This window comes from Pelodiscus sinensis, chromosome 1 (assembly GCF_052426305.1).
Source record: "Pelodiscus sinensis isolate ZL-2025 chromosome 1, ASM5242630v1, whole genome shotgun sequence".
NCBI lineage: Eukaryota > Metazoa > Chordata > Testudines > Trionychidae > Pelodiscus > Pelodiscus sinensis.
Window position 1 is genome coordinate 306378082 of NC_143052.1, and position 18352 is coordinate 306396433.

Consider the following 18352-nt stretch of genomic DNA (forward strand, 5'->3'; position numbering starts at 1 on the left):
AAAATAGCTTGCCTGTTATTTTGAAAAATATTTTGAAATAACGGGCAGCTTGTGTAGATGTGGGGTAACTATTTTGGGATACTTCTGGTATCCCAAAATAGCCGTGCAGTGCACCCCTAGTCTGGTGTATTGTTCACTAGCAAATATAACAGTAATACTGACAGGGCAATTTAAATATAAATATTCCTTCCTGCAAGAGAAACATATGCAGAAAGATATAAGAAGAGCTTCTAAACATTCTGACAAAATGATTAAAAACCAAAAGAGAAAGTACACGTGTGTTTTTAATGTGGTTTTGACTCCTGAGATGATTGGCTAATCATGAAAGCTTTTTAGATTTAGTGTAAATATCTAGAACATAGTACAGATTCCCAGAACTCTATTCTTGATTCTATATTTTTGTGTGTTTATATCCTTCCGTAATAAGCATTTTTAGGCCACGTCTACACAAACTTACATCAGTATAAATACACACCCTGAGCAATGTAGTTATATTGACTTAATCCATGACATAGATAATGCTTTGTCAGCATCTCCCATGGATGTACCTAACACTTCATTTGGAGGTGGACTAACTGCTGATGGGAGCTCTCCTGTTGAAGTAGTAGTCGCTTCACTAAACGGCTATACCAGTGCCCCTGCAGCTTTTAAAGTGTAAAGCTGGCCTAACTCTTGACTCCTTTTATGGCTCTCTAGTTTTCAGAAACCCATCTTTATGCTTGGATAACTTAGCACATGGCTTTAGCCCCTAACATTACAGATTCAATCCCTTCTGTTGAGGACCAGGGCTTATCAGCCTTACACATACGTGACCAGTAGACATGCCAGAAAAGTGGCTGGTTTGCTGCTAGTGCTAGGGTTGCCAGATGGTTTCAACAAAAATACTGGACACACTTAACATTACATCACAATCTATATTACATCTTATTTTGAAAATACCGGACATTTATATTTTCTCAATTTGTTTCCAGAACAGAAAGCTCAAATACTAGACTGTCTGGTTCAAAACTGGACACCTGGGAACCCTAGGTAGTGCTTATTAGGATGTTAAAGGTTACCCAAGAATCATTACACTTACAGTCATACTTACTCTGTTAACAAACCAATTAACTAGAGGGCTGGGTTGGGGACAGAGTCCTCTCCGCCCTGCGGTAGCCCAGCCAGCAAGGCCCCACTAGGTGGAAGCAGTCCCCTACCTGCAGTTCAGCAGGACCCTGTCTGGAGCAACCCCCAGGGCATGGAAGGATGCTGGCTGGAACAATCCCCCGCCTGTGGCATGGCAGAACCACAGCTGGCTGGAGCACTCCCACCCCTGCCAAGAGAGGGCCAGGCTGGAGGCAGCACTCTGTCCTCAGCAGGCTGACCCCAATTAACCAGTTAAACAATTAAAATTATATCCTTTAATCAGTTCACTTTTTAAATGAGTATTTACATCCCTAGTGCCTATTTGCCAAATTCTGATATAATTACTGAATTTATGAAGCACCTACAAACAAATCTAGTGCCTTCCATGGGACTATGTGTGAGGTAAATTACTATTTAGCATAATTACGGGAATCAGGAAGTGGCCCTTCATTAGGTAAAAATGCACAGATTTACCGCAAAGCATACAGTTGCCTTTCTTGGTTGAAACTATAGAATCTGTGGTCCAAATTTACGCATGCATTAACACATAGGGCTTGTCCTCACTAAAAGATTAGGTCATGTTAGACCACAATTTGAGGAATTGTATGAACAAAAGTGATGTTAAATGTGACTTTATGGTTAATACAGGCAGGGACTGCTTTATTTTAAATCTTATCAGCTCGTCTGGGGTAGATGCAACTTCAATCATTTGTTAACCCCCTTCCAAACTATAGTTCCCAGAATGCAGCAACCCCAGCATGCACGCAATAAGCCCCTAGCGCCACCCAGCGCTCTGCCTTGGCGCCATTCCGTTCCAATGAGCGCGCCTTCAACCGCCCCCAGACTACAACTCCCAGCCTGCAACGCTCCAACATTAGCTCAGCTCAGACTACAACTCCCAGCATGCAAAGCGGGGCCCTTTACCGAAGCCTGTACTACAACTCCCATCATGCAACGCTCCTGCGCCGGCCCCCGGTGGCGCAATGCATGCCGGTCCGGGAGGTGGACTGGGCGCTCTCAGCCGGCTAGATTCCACGTGGTGTTTTAGTCGCTGCTGCTGGGGAGGTGTCGCGGTGAGAGCGGCTTGCGACGCTTTTTCAACAGTGCAGTGAAGCGGGGCTGCCGTATTCCGGGTGCAATACCGGCTGTTGTGCCGTTGTCTGGCTGCGGCGGGCAGGGAGCGGCAGGAGACGGGGTGAGAGAGGAAGGGGGCAGCCCCCGCGCTCGTCGGCTTCCCCCTGGATGGTCCGTGTCGCTGGTGCGGGGCCTCCTCCTCCCTGGTCCCTGCGGTGTCCGGAGGCGCGGCGGGCTGTGGGTCGCGGCGGCGGGCGCTGAAGATGGACTATGACTTCAAGGTGAAGCTGACTGGGGAGCGGGAGCGGGTGGAGGACCTGTTCGAGTACGAGGGCTGCAAGGTGGGGAGAGGCACCTACGGGCACGTCTACAAAGCCAAGCGGAAAGACGGGTGAGTGTTGGCCCCGGCCCCGTGCTGCCCCTGGTTCGTGTTTGCCGCCCGCTTCCTGCCCCATTCCTGCTGCTTCCCTGCCCCCTGGTACCCTGCGTCTGCATCCTACCCCGTCTCTGCTGTGCTGCGATATTGCACCCGTCTGTGCCCTGCCCCCTCTTTGATGCTGTATTGTCCCTCGCCACCTCCCGTGTGTCTGCCCCCTCCCACCGTCCCTCTTGCCTCATTGTCCCCTGTCACTTCCCCTGTGTCTGTGCCTTGCTCCCTACTAGCTATCGCATCCCTCCCCCATCACTTCCCCAGCGCCTGTGCCCTGCTTTATGGGACCCCCATGTTCCTGTGTGCTGGCCAAGTTCCACATAGCTTTTCTGTCCCCATTTCATTGGATCCAGATCCAGCTTCCTGAATGGTGTCCTCCATACGCTGCTCCCACTCTTCCACTATCATGCTTTATCCTTGTATACCCATTTCTCCATTCCATGCTGCTTTGCTGTCCCACTTATATTGTTCCCTGAGCTGATATTGACTGGTGACTGTCATATCCCAATAGCCCTCTGTTTGTGTATTCTATCCCCTCTTCTGTGCCTTGCACCCATTTTTATTGTTTCCCCTTGCTCTGTCCCTCTGCTGCTATATCTCTTTCCTTTAGCCTTAACCATCTCATTGTCCCTTACTCCGTTCCTAACAATCTAACAATGACGGTGGAGATAAACAGTCACAGATGAAAATACACTTTCTCCTAACCATTTGACTGGTGTCTTGTTGGTACTGGCAGATTTTGAGGGGGAAAATTTTCTTTGGCTGAAAAAAATCCATATAACTTGGAGATCTTTACTTCTGGACAAATGGCTGTATGCTAGAAAAGCCTCAGCCTCCATCATCTATTTTGCAGGGTTGGATTTAATTTTCATGGTGGGTTTTCTGATTTATTATTGCTAGTCACCATTTTGAATGTTCTTGCTGGTTGATCCTATGACTGAAATCTTAGTCTTGAAGGAGTTTGTACTGGTTGCACCTATGACTGAAATCTTAGTCTTGAAAGAGAAGCATTTTTGAAGATAATCTTTTTTATGGCCAATTCATAGTACGGTTTTTGGGAGATGGAGGTATAGGAACATAGCTGTCTGTAAAAATGTACTGAAAAATACGTATGTCATTTGGATTTATTATTCCATAGCAAAACATCACTTTTTCAACAGCACAGCAGTGGGAAGCAGGAGATCTGGGAAAATGCAGAGCTTAGTGTTGTCAGTTTTTCTAAATTTTAGCCATGTTTGGGTTGTTCCCTTTCATCTTAAATCTCATCTTTTTTATTTTTTCCTTCCCTCCCTCCAGCCCCTTGGGATAACTTCATTAGTCTGTTACTGATAATTTTCCCCATGCATATTAGGATGGTACATTTCAACCATTTAAAATGGCAGTGTTTTTATAGTCAATAAACTAAAAATTTTGCTTGCCCCAGTTATCGGTGAAAATTTTATTAGTCTTGGTTTTATGTACTTGCATCCACGTGTACATGCTAATATCATTATTACATAGAGAACTCGGTATAAGGGAAATGGCTCACATTTAAACGTTACATATTAAAAAGGCTATTAGGCATGCTTATAGTGACGCTGGCATAATTATTACAGTATATATTTTGTTTGCTGCTGAGGGCCAGCTAATACGTTGGTTATTTTTTTTAAATTAAATATTACACCCAAAAATAATACTCCTTCCTGGACTTTGGAAATAAGAGTTAGGAGGAACAGATTGTGTTTCTGATCCTCTGTGCATTCGTTTAATGTAACTTAAGGTGAGTAATTGTTGACTTCAGTAAAGTTAAACATTAGAGTTTAGGAATACATGATTAAAATGTTACCATTAAGATAATCTGGAAACATTTAAATCCAGAAACAATGTAAAATTTGGACAGTGTTAGTGGAAATATAGATGACAAATACTTAACAACATTTTTATGCAGAGCTGTTCCAATGTTTTGGATGTGTATTGTTTAGCAAATATTTCTCAAGTTGGTGTGTTCTTTCATCAATATTTTCAAAAGGTATGCTGATCTGTGGTCTCAAGAACAGAGCCCTAGGTGTTGAACAGTGTTCCCTCTAATCTCTCCTATCTTTGAATGGGTTGAATTGGGGGGAGGAGGGGCAATTGAAATTTTATGTGCAACACCACTATTGAAGTATTTTGTGGATGTGCACCACCAATATGCAAACAAAATGCATGCATGCATATATACAGGGCTCGACAATTAGGTCAATCTACTCGCCCGTGGCGAGTAGATTTTAGCTTGGCACAGTGCTGCAGCACGATTCTCAAGCCTGCATATATATATATATGCAGGGCTTGAGAAGCGGCGGCAAGCCCTGCTCGCCAGCCATGCCATTTGGCATGCTGTGCATGCGCAGACGACGCTGTGCATGCGCTAATCGCGCTGCTGTGCATGCGCTAATCGCGCTGCAGCGCTGTGCCAGGCTAAAATCTACTTGCCACGGAGTAAATATATATATGGAGTAAACGCTTATTAAGTTTGCAGATGATACCAAGCTGGGAGGGGTTGCGACTGCTCTGGAGGAAAGGGTCATAATTCAAAATGACCCGGACAAATTGGAGAAATTGTCTGAGGTAAACAGGATGAAGTTTAATAAAGAAAAAATGCAAAGTGCTCCACTTAGGAAGGAAAAATCAGTTTCTCACATACAGAATGGGAAGCAACTGTCTAGGAAGGAGTACAGCAGAAAGGGATTTATGGGTTATAGTGGACCACAAACTAAATATGAGTCAGCAGTGTGATGCTGTTGCAAAAAAAGCAAACATGATTCTGGGATGCATTAACAGGTGTGTTGTGAGCAAGACACGAGAAGTCATTCTTCTGCTCTACTCTGCACTGGTTAGGCCTCAGTTGGAGTATTGTGTCCAGTTCTGGGCACCACGTTTCAAGAAAGATGTGGAGAGATTAGAGAGGGTCCAGAGAAGAGCACCGAGAATGATTAAAGGTCTAGAGAACATGACCTATGAAGGAAGGCTGAAAGAATTGGGTTTATTTAGTTTAGAAAAGAGAAGATTGAGGGGGGACATGACAGCAGTTTTCAGATATCTAAAAGGGTGTCATAAGGAGGAGGGAGAAAACTTGTTCATCTTGGCCTCTGAGGATAGAACAAGAAGCAATGGATTTACACTGCAGCAAGGGAGGTTTAGGTTGGACATTAGGAAAACGTTCCTAACTGTCAGGGTAGTCAAACACTGGAATAAATTGCCCAGAGAGGTTGTGGAATCTCCATCTGTGGAGATATTTAAGAGTGGGTTAGATAAATGTCTATCAGTGATGGTCTAGACAGTATTTGGTCCTGCCATGAGGGCAGGGGACTGGACTTGATGACCTCTCGAGGTCCCTTCCAGTCCTAGTATTCTATGATTCTATGAGCAATGCTTACAATATTTAGTATGAAATAAAATATACCATGTATTAATAGTAACACAGAATTTTTAAAAAATCATTAATATCAGAGTTTTAGATATCAGCAACACTCCACAATCTGTTTAAAAGAATCTTTCTTTCTTGTTAGGCCATTAACACCTATGTAAGCTTTGTTTGAAATGTGGGCCATGACATTTGCATGCTTACACCCACCCCTGCTTTCTCTCTCCCCGCCCTTCCAACCGGACAGAGGACTGCAGCAAGTGAGGGACACCCCAAACAAACTCTACCTCACTTCACAGATGCCAGCAACAACCCACCCTCTTGCCCCCATCGATCTTTGTGCAGTGAGCTCCCCGCAGCCCAGGTGGGGCCTGGGATAAAATCCTGCTTCTCAGACTGCTGATGACTGCGTGCTAGTCTGACCTGTTCTAACTCCCAGCTAAATCACAAACAAATTATCCATACATCCTCCACCTCACCCCAGTGCCAGCACCCGCCTATCCCGTGCAATCAGCCTCTTCTCTCCTCTTCCCAGGGGGCTTGAGAGTGCTGAGTTCCTACCTCTCTCTCCTTGTGCATGTAGGACTCTTCTCCCCTCTGACTCTCCTTCAGCCAATCACTCCCTTTCTCCAGCCACTTATTGTCTCCTTTCTCTCCCTTGTTTACCTGCTCTGGGTGCTGTTCCACTTAAAACACGGAGCAACTCTGTTTTATCTACTTGCTTAGGGAGAGGATGCCCTGCCTTCACCAGTCAGCTGAGCTCCCTGCCTGCTTGGGAGCTTTGAACTTCTGAGCAGAGTTCAGAAAACAGCTGTGCAGCTGCTTAATTTACAGGGAATTTAGTTACAGTTACCCTTCAACACCTAACTTCTGTGTTTATCTTTTATTTTTTTTGCAGTCTGTAAGTATATTGGAGCTCTACAGTGATCATATAAATTAACCTCCTACTTGTGATACATGGTTTTTAAAGTAATATTTTCAGCAGAATTATTACACTCTGTGTGATGACATTTAAGAATTAAATAGAGATGTAGCCGTGTTAGTCTGGTCTTGCTGAAACAAAAGACAGGACTATGTAGCACTTCAAAGACTAACAAGATGGTTTATTAGGTGATGAGCTTTCGTGGGCCAGACCCACTTCCTCAGATCAAATTGTGGAAGAAAATTGGCATGACCATATATACCAAAGGTATACAATCAAAAAAAGGGAACACACATTAATACATAAATAATTAATAAACCATCTTGGTAGTCTTTAAAGTGCTGCATAGTGCTGTTTTTTGTTTCATTTAAGAATTACTGTCTGAAGTTACTGTTGGCTGCAATATGATTTGTCTAATTAGATTTGTCCTGAAATATGACTCAGAATATATGTGCATTTAAAAAAAATCCAGCAAACATGATCTTTAAAACAGGATCTTTTTCATGATTACTTATACAATGTACATATGCTGAAATTCCTGGTGCTTGGAATAAGGATGTTAAGAGGTGTGGGTAATTGTTTGCATAGTTGATACAACTTGTATGGACTGCACAATTAGTCCATAAGGGAAGGTGCTCTGTCCTGCCTCACGCCGGGTCCAGAAGCTACCTCCGCTGTGATGTTGCAGTGTAAATGTAGTAAGAGCCAGGTGGGCAGGCAGCCCTGCTCTTACTGCGTTTAAAATGCAGAGCCACAGTGGGGTTAGTTCAGACCCAGCGTGAGCTGGAACTGAGAGTCCCGGCTTGTGCCATGTCCAGCAGCCCCTGTGTGCGGTGATCTAGGCTGGCTGTGGACAGAGGCTGCTCCAGCAACAGCCCCTGTCCGCAGCTAGCCTGGTCCACTGCGAACAGGGGCTGCTGCTAGAGCATCCTCTGCTCATGACGAAGCTCGGCCCGCTGTGGGTAGAGACTGCTTTGTGGTAGCCTTCCCTACTCCCCCCACCACTGCAACGGGAGGAAGGGGAAGGCAGCACTGCAGAGTTGATGCTGGGGGAACTGGCTTTTGAGCCGGCTTCTCCCAGCACTGGCTCCTGTTACCTTTTCTCCTTCCTCCCCCACCCCCACTCCCCGATAAGCTTGGGCTTATTGGGTAGCTGAGTACTTGGCTACTTGCTTACATCCCTACCTCACAAGACAAATACCAAGATACGATATATTGCTTTATACATTTTCTGGCTTGTTCTGTTGCTGCCTTTTTTCCTTTCTTTGTTCCCTTCTCCCAAAAAAAAAAGCCTTTGAAGTGGCTCATTGATTTGTTTTAGTTACCTATCATGCAACTAAATATTCAAACCAATGTGTACTCAGTGTTCTTGAATATGTGCTTAAAAACACTAGCTCTGTTTCAGGGATTAATTTAAATATGAAGCATTAGTTTTTGTTGTGTCAACTTAATAAAAGGAACATTGTTTTATTGGCATAAAATGTGCAGTTGTAAGCATCTCAGTATGTTTAACAGGACATTTTCTGGAACTAAGAACTAAGTACTTGGGAACTGATTTTTTTTTTAAGATGTCCAAGTTCTCTGCATATTAATGTCCAGTATTTTCACAAGTAAGTACTTTGTAAAAACAGCATGAACATATTAAACAGAACTAATTTTAATAAGACAGTATATAGTACATATTTGAAAACTCTGGCTGGATTTTTTTTTTTACATCAGCCTAGTCATATAAAAATTATCTATTATATTGAGTGCACCGTTCATCTAAAATACCAAGACAGTTGATTCACCAATCTCCCTCACTGACGTTTCACCTTAGAGTTGACTGTGAATCAGTATAACAGTAATACATCACAACCATAGGAAAGGAATTGTTTAAAAACTGTAGTTGGATTTACAGGAGAATATTTTTAGGTAGGCAGAATTCAATAATCCTGGTGTCCTAACCAAATACTGAACTTCTCTACTCTGGGAAAACTGACATGGCACCTCTACTGATTTGATTTTATGTTAGGTTTTATGCCGCATCCCAGAAACAGCTACTCTGGCTATGCTGTGCCTTGTTGCACAAGTGTGTGAGGGCTTTTGCTCATGACTCAGTCAAGAGATTATCACTTACTGAATCACCAGCATCTAATTCCATGGAGGTTTCTTACATAAGTACTGAAACAACGTGAACATGGTTAGTTTGAGATAATCTGAAGAACAGTCTATAGTAGTACAACAAATGGTCTGGTAGCACTTTATAGACTAACAAAACATGTAGATGGTATCATGAGCTTTCGTGGGCACAGCCCACTTCTTCAGATGACCGGAGTTATGAGTTTAGGATGCGTACACCCAAAATAAATAGGAGAGGGGAAGGGGAGGGAAGAGAATGATGGCAACTGAAATGAAAACAATTGTTTCTTGTCAGACATTAATAGAAATATCAAAGTAACAAGTTCATTTGTAATTGCCTCCCATCCCAGTATTTTAAAATTAAACATTGGGGGCATTTGATGGCAGAATTGGGAAGCAAACTTTAAGGCTCTAAAACTTTAAACTTCATAAATTAGGTATAATCCAGGATGGATAAAAATCAATAATTTAAAAAAAAATTATTTTATTTACATAGATTTTTTTTCCTCAAAAAGCATTTTTTGTTTTCCTTCTGGACTATTCGTGAATTCTCATATGTGAGCAAAAAAATAGTTGTTTCTTTGTAGTAGTATAATTTTTGATACAGTTGTGATTAAAAAAATAACTGAAATAGGCAGATTATCCTTTACAATTTCACCTTTAAAGTAGTCTTTAGTGTCAGTGAATGCAATGAGTAATACTAACTGAGCAGTATGGTAATAATAATTAAGTAACTTAATTGACTTTTTTTTAGGAGAATCCATCCTTAAATATGCAGGGTTCTGAAGACTATGCACCTTCAAGATCATCTTCGTTTTCCATAGTTTCAGAGTTAGTGTTAATTATAATGTTTCGATCACATCATGTATGTCACGTTGCCACGGTATACCACATGTAGCGGGGAAAAAAACCATTCCATCACCCAGAAAAAAAATAGATATTTTTGTGATAAGAACCAGCAGATCATAAAAAGAGGTAATTGATGGAAAAATTGTGCGGGTTGTTTATGCAACAAACTCTCTTTTCCATGTGATTTGAGAACCCACACTTCATTAACATGGTTCCGTCATTAAGACCAGGATACAGTCCAGTCAACAGAGCAGATGTCTCAAGCAAATTGCTGGATAAAGTGTATGAGAGAAAATTGAGCTGTGTGCAAAAAGTCTTGAGGGTAAAAGTGTTAACCTCAGTCTTGATGTGTATATCAATGTCCATAATCATTCTATTATTTGCTTGTGTGACAACAGAAGAAGGTACTGTCTTTCTTACAGAAACAATTCATACATCAGAAAGTGCAAACAGCAGAATATTTACAGGTAGCAGCAGTAAAAGCTTTAACAAACTGTGGAAAAAAATTTAAATGTCTTCTATGAAGATTGGTCACAGACAATGCTGCAAATGTATGCCAGAGGAGAAGAACTTTAGAGGAGTTTGAAGAGAGTCCCAAGCTAATGACATATGGTTGCAGTGCTCATTTGATGAACTTCACTGTTCCAGAAATAAAAGCTAATTTTGTTGAAATTGCAAAATACTGAAAAAAGGGAGAGGAACCAAGCTAAGTCTCCCGCAATATGTGAGATGGAACTCCGTAGTGGACTCTTTTGAGCTGGCCTAATGCCTCTGATGTCAGTATGCGACCAAAATGGTGAAAAAAATAGATGGCATTGTCACAGCCACAGTCTCCACATTGGGCTGAAGAGAAATGTTGAACACATGCAAAGTATCCTGAAGCTTATTTCTGTAGCCTTCAACAAAATGCAGAGAAATAGCTATTTTATTGCTGATGCTGTTGAAATTTGGAAGGATCTGGGTGAGATCTTAACAAAAGAAATATGCAATGACAGAGTTAAATTACATATCTCCAGCTCACTTTCTTGAAAATATTCTCAATACTCGGTACCAGGATCAGACCTTAACTGCGGAAGAAAAGCAGTTGATTATGACACAAGCATCCAGCAATCATCCCTCCATGATGTCAACCATAATAAATTTCAGAGAAGCATTCGAAAAACATATGTTTGATCTTTCTAAAGAAAGTCACACCAGTGAACTGGTGCAAGTCACTTAAGCATTTGGATTCAGAGACTGTTGAAGTGGTGAGCTCCCCTTTAACAGGAGTAGTTTCTTCTCACAGTGTAGAAAGAATATTTTCTTCCTTTGGAATGATTAATTTGAAATTAAGAAATCATTTGGGACCTGAAAAAGCAGGAAAGCTTGTTTTTTCTTTTCCAGATTATGAAGAAACAGGAAAATGAAGGTGAGGATGACTGAGTTATCTCAGAAGCCAATTTTTTAAGTTTCTCATATTGACCTGGCTGACAGTCTATTTAATTTTGGTGTTTTTTTTAAATGCTTCATTTAACTATTTCAGTTAAAGGCAATTTTAAGAAACTTGTAAATTTAACTAAATTCAAAAATTCATATGTTTATGTTGTTAAAATTGTTTGCTGTTGAAGAAAAAAATCCAGAATACATAACAGTTGTTTTAGTTAAATACAAAAATTTAAATGTCTGTCGGGTGGTAAAATCCTCCAAATATTAATGATTAGCCTGTTGAAATAAGATAGTTCACCTCCAAATGATTTCATAAATATCTACTTCATTTACCAAAGGTAAGTGAAATGACCAAACAATCACTGATTTTTGATATAGCTGTAATCCTAATCTGAAAAGTTTTCAAAATAAATCACTGTTTAAAAATGTATAGTGTGTATCTTTCAAAAATGAAACTCACATCTGTCTGAGTTGTGAAGAATATGTATTAAGGTTATAACAACCAACAAGAATGGACTGTTGTGTAGAAAACTCTAATTAAATAGTGTTCCTGATTTAGTGATTTAAGTACAGTTGATGTAAATCAAATCCACCCTGGTATAATCTGGTGTGAAGTACATACAACATTGATTATAGCTGTTGGGCCATAATTTATTGATTTATGTTATCCCAGTTCCTAATAAACTTGAATCCATCTTCCAAGCACTGTAGTCTCATTCATGCACTGAGAAGTAGGCAGAAGTGTTAGGTTTGTGGGCTTGAGTGGTTACTGGGAGCATTTCAGATAACGCGAACATGAAAGTCCTGGACTTTAAGCCCTTTTCTAATGGTCTTAATTTGGCCTTTAGGACTTCTCTCTTGCATTTCCCCATGTCACTGGGACTTGTGTACCATGACTGCCAATCTTCCCCAGGAGTGTACATGTGTCTGTATGTTTCAAGAGGTGCACAACTTTCAGATCTGGTAGACTATTCATCATGCAGTTATCCTGGTTGTCACAAATCCGACTATCTATATTTTTGATAATCAAATCCTTCATTACTGCTGTTTATTTTTGACTAATAACTGGGGTTCCCACCCTCAGGGTCATATTCTCAGTGATGTCATCTGGAAGGATGGTTCTAGCTATACAATTGTTTTCCTTTGCTCCGGCTTCATGTTCCAGCAAGACCATGGATGTTGCCAGACCAGAGAACCCTGCTGGCTGAGAGCAAAGGCCTGGCTGGGAGTCTGGCAGCAGAGGGGCTGGTGACCAGGAGTTTGGCTGAGGCTGGGAACAGAGCCCAATGTCCAGGGCAGACCGTGAGGTCAGCAGCTAGGAAAAGGAGCCTGCGAGCAGAGGCTGGTGGTGAGGAGGAGCCTTGACCTTTACTAAACTGGCAAACTCTCTCATTTGGGACTGATCAGGTCCCCAGGGTGCCAGACCAGGGAGGCCGAAGTGTACCACCTCTTCCCTTAGCTCAGTGATCACCAACCGGTCTATCACAGGGAGTCTCCCAGTTGATTGTGATATTAGGTGGTGGAATGAAGCTGCTATTATGGTGGGCTCCCTAGTTGCCCAGGCCCCATGCTGCCAGCCTATTCCTGGAAGTGGTCAGTACGGCCCTGTGTGGTGAGGGGAAAGGGAGAAGTCTTGGTATACTAATCCTGCCTGCAAGCATTGCCCCATACAGCACCCACTGGCCAGGAACAAGGAACTGTGGCCAGAGGGAGTTGAGGAGGTGGTGCTGGCAGTGAGGGGAAGCATGTGGAGCCATGTGTCCTCAGCTACAGAGGTGCATTGGCCCCTTCAGGGAATGGTATGGGGTCGGGGGATGCAGGGAGCCTGGCTTACCCGGGCTGCGCCGCTGACTGGGAGTCACTGGTGGTAAGTGCTACCTGGCAGGAGGGTGACACCAATCCCCAGCCCTCTCCCAGAGTCAGCACCCCATATCCCCTCCTGATCCTTGCCCAGATCTAGCACCCTGAACCTCTTCTTGCACCTCAACTCCCTGCTCTAGTCCTGACCCTCTCCCTGTGAACCAGCATCTCATATCCCCTTTTGCACCTTAGCCCTGAGCTACCTCTCTGAGCCAGCACCCAATATCTTCTCCTGCATCCCACACTCCCTGACTCTCTGTGACAGTGAGGAAGAGTGGTGGGGTGGAGTGAGGCAGGGCTTCTGGGAAGTGTGTGGGAGAGAGGGGGTCTCAGGGAAGTGGAAGGGTAAATCTTAGGTTGTCCTTAAATTCAGAAAGAGATCTTGGGCATAAAAAGTTCGGAGACCACTGCTTTAGCTCCTGCAATTCAGCCACTTTGGTTTCAAGACCACGTACTCGTGCTCTGAGGATCATAAGTTACTAGCCCCAAATGAACTAGTTTGCCCACAAAACAGAAAAATCATACTTTCTGCATTCAGTGCAATACACTGGTTAGCCCCCACTCTGCTGCTGGAATTCTGCTTGTTTAAACTGTTTTTTCTCTTTTTCCTGACATTTTTAGGCTCTTATAAATGTGTCTCAGTGCCCTGAACATTTCTGAAAGCTTATTCTGTGTGGCAAGGCACAATTCTGTTTATGTAGAATTGTGCCTTGCCACACAGAATACGTCCTGCTTTGGGCAGAGGGCTGGACTTGATGACCTCCTGAGGTCTCTTCCAGCTCTATGATTTCTAAATAGTCAATTTACAAAGAGAAGTTTTGTTTGATTAGGGTAAGAATAGAAAATTATGAGGTATACCCATTAGGCAACATGCAGTAATTACCTATTTAGGTGTAATAATGGATTTTAATAACTCTGTAACCACTGGAAAATTTCACTGTTTACATGTGGGGCAGCAATCAGCTCATGGGACGCAGGCTCCCTGCAATTATCAGCTCCTGCCTGCTCCCTCTGTGGTACTGTTTTTATATTGGAGGCATCAGTACGGGTGGGGGGAGGGCAGGCAGTTCCCTGGGAGCTGGTGTGCACCAGGAACCAGCTTTTAAGCTGGCTTCCCGCATGTACCAGGAGCTTGTATACAATCATGAATGTTAACTGATGTGCCATATCATGTACATGTTTATATTTCACATCCCTAATTTGCATAATGAAGATCCTGGTATGTTTCATGGAGCGTTCTGCTCTCTAGTAAGAGGATGAACTCATGATATATTTTCCTTCTTCCTCACCATCCTCTCACTCCACTTGTTCTGTTGACAGTGTTTTCTTAAAGGGTCTAAAGGCATTCGCTTTGGATTAGTCTGATCATTTTTAGAAACTTGCCTACAGGCTAGCTTCACCAAGAATTCATATCTTTCCTCTTCATGTGGTCCTTTTTGGTTAATTGTCCCAGAGGGGTACAACTGTACATTTGAATGTTACTTCTGGACTATGCAGGTTTTTTCAACTGGAGTTTAATAAAACTTAGTGTTGAAGAAAAACAGCTTTTTCAGCCCTTGTTGCTGTTGATTTATTATGGAACACCCCAAAATCTGCTGGTGCAATCACACCTCACGGTCCCCTCGGATCTCAGTCATTAACAGAAAGGACTCAAGCTTAACAATGTCATTCCATTATGAGCACCACTTGTATGGGTGGAGAGACTGTTGATGCAGCTTGGTCTTCATATGTCAGCACGTATAAAGTTCACGATCAGTGCCTTCATGTGGTAATGGAAGCAAGCATAGAGATGAGTGCAGGGATAATATGTTCAACAGGAGCCTTGAATACCTGTTTCTACTTCATGTTCCAGCTGCATTAAGTTGAGTAATCCTGATGTGACAGCTGCTTGGACCACAGTGATCAGACTCTTACGTGGAAAATAATGGACAGAGTTTGCTAGAAGGAAGTCAACTATCCCCATGTTGCTACCTCGTGTTCTAGGTACAGTGATAAATGAGCATTCTATTTCATTAATGGGGTTTAATGTATTCTTGATCTTTTATACTTTAAAATCACCTAAAATTTGCGTTCCAAGCTATAGTTTATTAACTAGAAACTAGTTTTTAGGGTTTTGTTGATCAGATGATGGGAATATTGTAACTGATGTAGTCATTGAATATTGGCTTATGATTTTTTTTATACACCTTAATTGTGTATAAAACAACTTTTTTGGGCCACAGTGATGTGAAGATGCATTTGTCAAGGCTAAAGCGCACAACTGTAGCCATGGGTAAGCAGTTTACTGCTTCTACAGCTTAGTAGCAGAGATGGTAGCAACCACCAAACTCCAGCATGTGTTATGACATCAACTGACATCTTGATGTCGCACATTTGGAACGGGGCACAGCTCTATTTGCATGAAAAATATGCTCTCCTTACAACCATGATCAGTTTCAGGATCTCCATTTTTGTGCTGCTTGAACTTTTTTGCAGCTTTTGGCACAGTGGATCACAAGGTGCTGCTAACCCACCTAGATGACTTCAGCAGTAATGGATGGCCCAGTATTACAGTGGCTGTGGCTAATTCTTTCTAGCAGAACCCAAAAGAGTGATGGGTAGTAGCTCTTCCCTTAATGCTCTCACTTGTGGGGTCCTGCAGGGATCCAAATGGTCCCTAATTCTCTTCAATATCTATGAGAGCAGTCAACCCCCTAATCTCAAATTATTTTCAATAACCATGCAACACACCTCCATCATAATCACCCAGGAACCCACCCCTGCAATTAGCCTCTGTGCCAACTCTTAGCACACATGTACACAAGCGATTTCATTACTGGACCCGACCACATTGGCCACCAAATCAGAGGCTCATTTAACGACACATCCACTAATGTGATCTTGCCATCAAATGCCAACAATGAATGCCCCACTGCCATGTATACTGGCCAAATTGGACAGTCTATACAGAAAAGAATTAATGGACACAAATCAGATATCTGAAAAGGCAATAAACAAAAACCTGTTGGAGAACACTTTACTCTACCTGGATACTCATTAATGGATCTCCTAAGTCACCATTTTGTGTCAGGACAATTTCACAAGCCAAATACACAGGGAAGGATTGGAACTTAACTTCATTTACAAGTTTAATTCTTATGCAAATGGTATGAACAAAGGCATGGGCTGGCTCACACGCTATCTTCCACATCCTATGACTTAACCTACCAACCAAACAATTGTGGTACTTTTTTTTTCCTTATCAGCCTGTTGTAACTATTTGAACCATCTACTCACTATCTCTCTTTTTATTCTCCCCTTCCCTTTATTTATTCTTGGATCGGACGTCTAATACTCCTGTCTTCTGAAGAAGTGGGTTGCGCCTATGAAAGCTCATGATACCATCTACATGTTTTGTTAGTCTTTAAAGGTGCTAGGAGTCTATTTGTTGTTTACGTTTTTTCTTTTTTTTGAGAGAGCAGTGAGAGAGACAATGAGACTCCATGAGCTATGCTGATGATTTTCAACTGATGCAACCTCAGCTACTATGAAAATGTGAAAGTGCTGATAAGAAAGCTAATATGTCTCCAATTTCCACTGATGGCATATAGCTCTCAGTTCTTAGTGGTATAAAGCCCTGAGGTCCTGTTTGACACTCCTCAATAAGCGTGACTGCCAGGGAGAATCAATATCAAAAGTGACTTTTTCCATCACCAGGTTGCTAGGAAACTTTGTTTCTTTCCTCCCAGTGAGGAATGGGCCTCAGTGATTCATGCGTTCATCACTTCCAGGCTTAATTATAGAAATTTACTGTATCTAAACGAAAGATGAAGCTCAGATTTCTGCTCAGATAGGATATAGATGCCCATCTTCTCTCTGATTTATGCTGTTATGAGCATATGGGGCTTGTGCTCAAGTTCCTCTACTGGTGCTCAGTTTTTGTTACTAGTTTAAGGCTTTGGTTCTAGTTGTCAGAGCAACTTCAAGCTTCAGCTATATCAAAGATGGAATTTTGATTTATGAACTTCTGGAACAGCTGTGCTCCTCTGGGCTGATGCAGATCTTGAAGCCCAGGACAAAACTACTCAGAGCAGGGGATAAAGCTTTGTCAAGTGAAGGAGTTCAGGTGAATACAGTGTCTGACGATCTTCAGGAAATGCTGCTAAATCTCTTTGAAAAAGCCTTCCTACAATAAGAATTGACGTTCAACATTGACATACCTTTCTACTTAATAAATCCCTATCAATCTTCATCCCCTGAAAAGCTAAAAAATTAAAAACCATGTCTACCCCAAACTGATATTTCTTCCTTTTTTAAGGGTAAAATGACAGACTCCAGGAAATCTGCTGGGAGCTTGACTGTTGCTATTAATTTTATGTGGAAGTTGCTCAATTCCTGCAGTGAGTGGCAGTATAAAATTAAGAGAGAGATAATAGTCCAGGTGGAGAAGATCTTCTGGAAAGACCAGACTTATAAAAGATGAGGTAGGAGACTAGTTACTTCAGCAAGCTTCAGGGTTGCTGTCATTACTCCTTCTATTCGATAGCATCAAAAGCATAGTATGTATTTATGGTACTTTGGAAACAAAGTTGCCTTCCAAATTCTTGACTTGAGAATCAGAGTGCTAAATTAGACTGACTACTAGAAAGCAATATCACGAGTATCTTGTCTAATGCAAATATTAGAGAATCGGTAACTTGTTAAATGGTTATCAAATATGATTTAAACTAATATGCTAGTCCTTGGATGGGGATCATTATATTAAAAATATGAAGTATAACATAATTCTGTGCATGGAAAAAGATGGAACCTCATTTGTACAAACCCTAGGCAAAGAAACTTCCAGACCATGTTAAATCAAATGATCTTGCATTCCTTGAGTAGCACCAGTTTTCTTTTTAGTTTGCTGGAATCATTGTACATGAGCCATGTGTACACTAGTAAAATTAACTATTGCTGACTATTTTTAGCAGTAGATTCCTCATTTTGGGGAAAAAAGGTCTTAAATAGTTACAAATTTACTTTAAGAATATCTATAGCTGTCAGATATTTTATAAGGCTTCAGCAATGATTGTTATAATACTTGAACACTTCAGACGTTTGAGTTTATCCTTCACTCCTTAGGGCTATGATACCCATTTTGCAGCTAGACTAGTGACTAGGGCAGTGATAGTGTATGCATGTG

The 18352-nt window shown here is 41.9% G+C and overlaps 1 protein-coding gene across 5 annotated transcripts in view; it reads left to right on the forward strand.

The window, feature by feature from the left end:
• Positions 1-2119: 2119 nt before the first annotated feature.
• Positions 2120-18352, forward strand: part of CDK8 (cyclin dependent kinase 8) — a 180390-nt gene continuing 164157 nt past the window's right edge. For 2 of the 5 annotated variants that reach the window (XM_006138901.5, XM_075919243.2), the window contains exon 1: positions 2120-2590. In XM_006138901.5, coding sequence (XP_006138963.1) covers positions 2463-2590 — 128 coding nt within the window. In that variant the 5' untranslated portion in view covers positions 2120-2462. Of the gene's footprint in view, positions 2591-15040; positions 15172-18352 lie in introns of all 5 variants that reach the window. The other 3 variants (XM_025179387.3, XM_006138900.5, XM_075919245.2) reach the window with 3 other exon arrangements.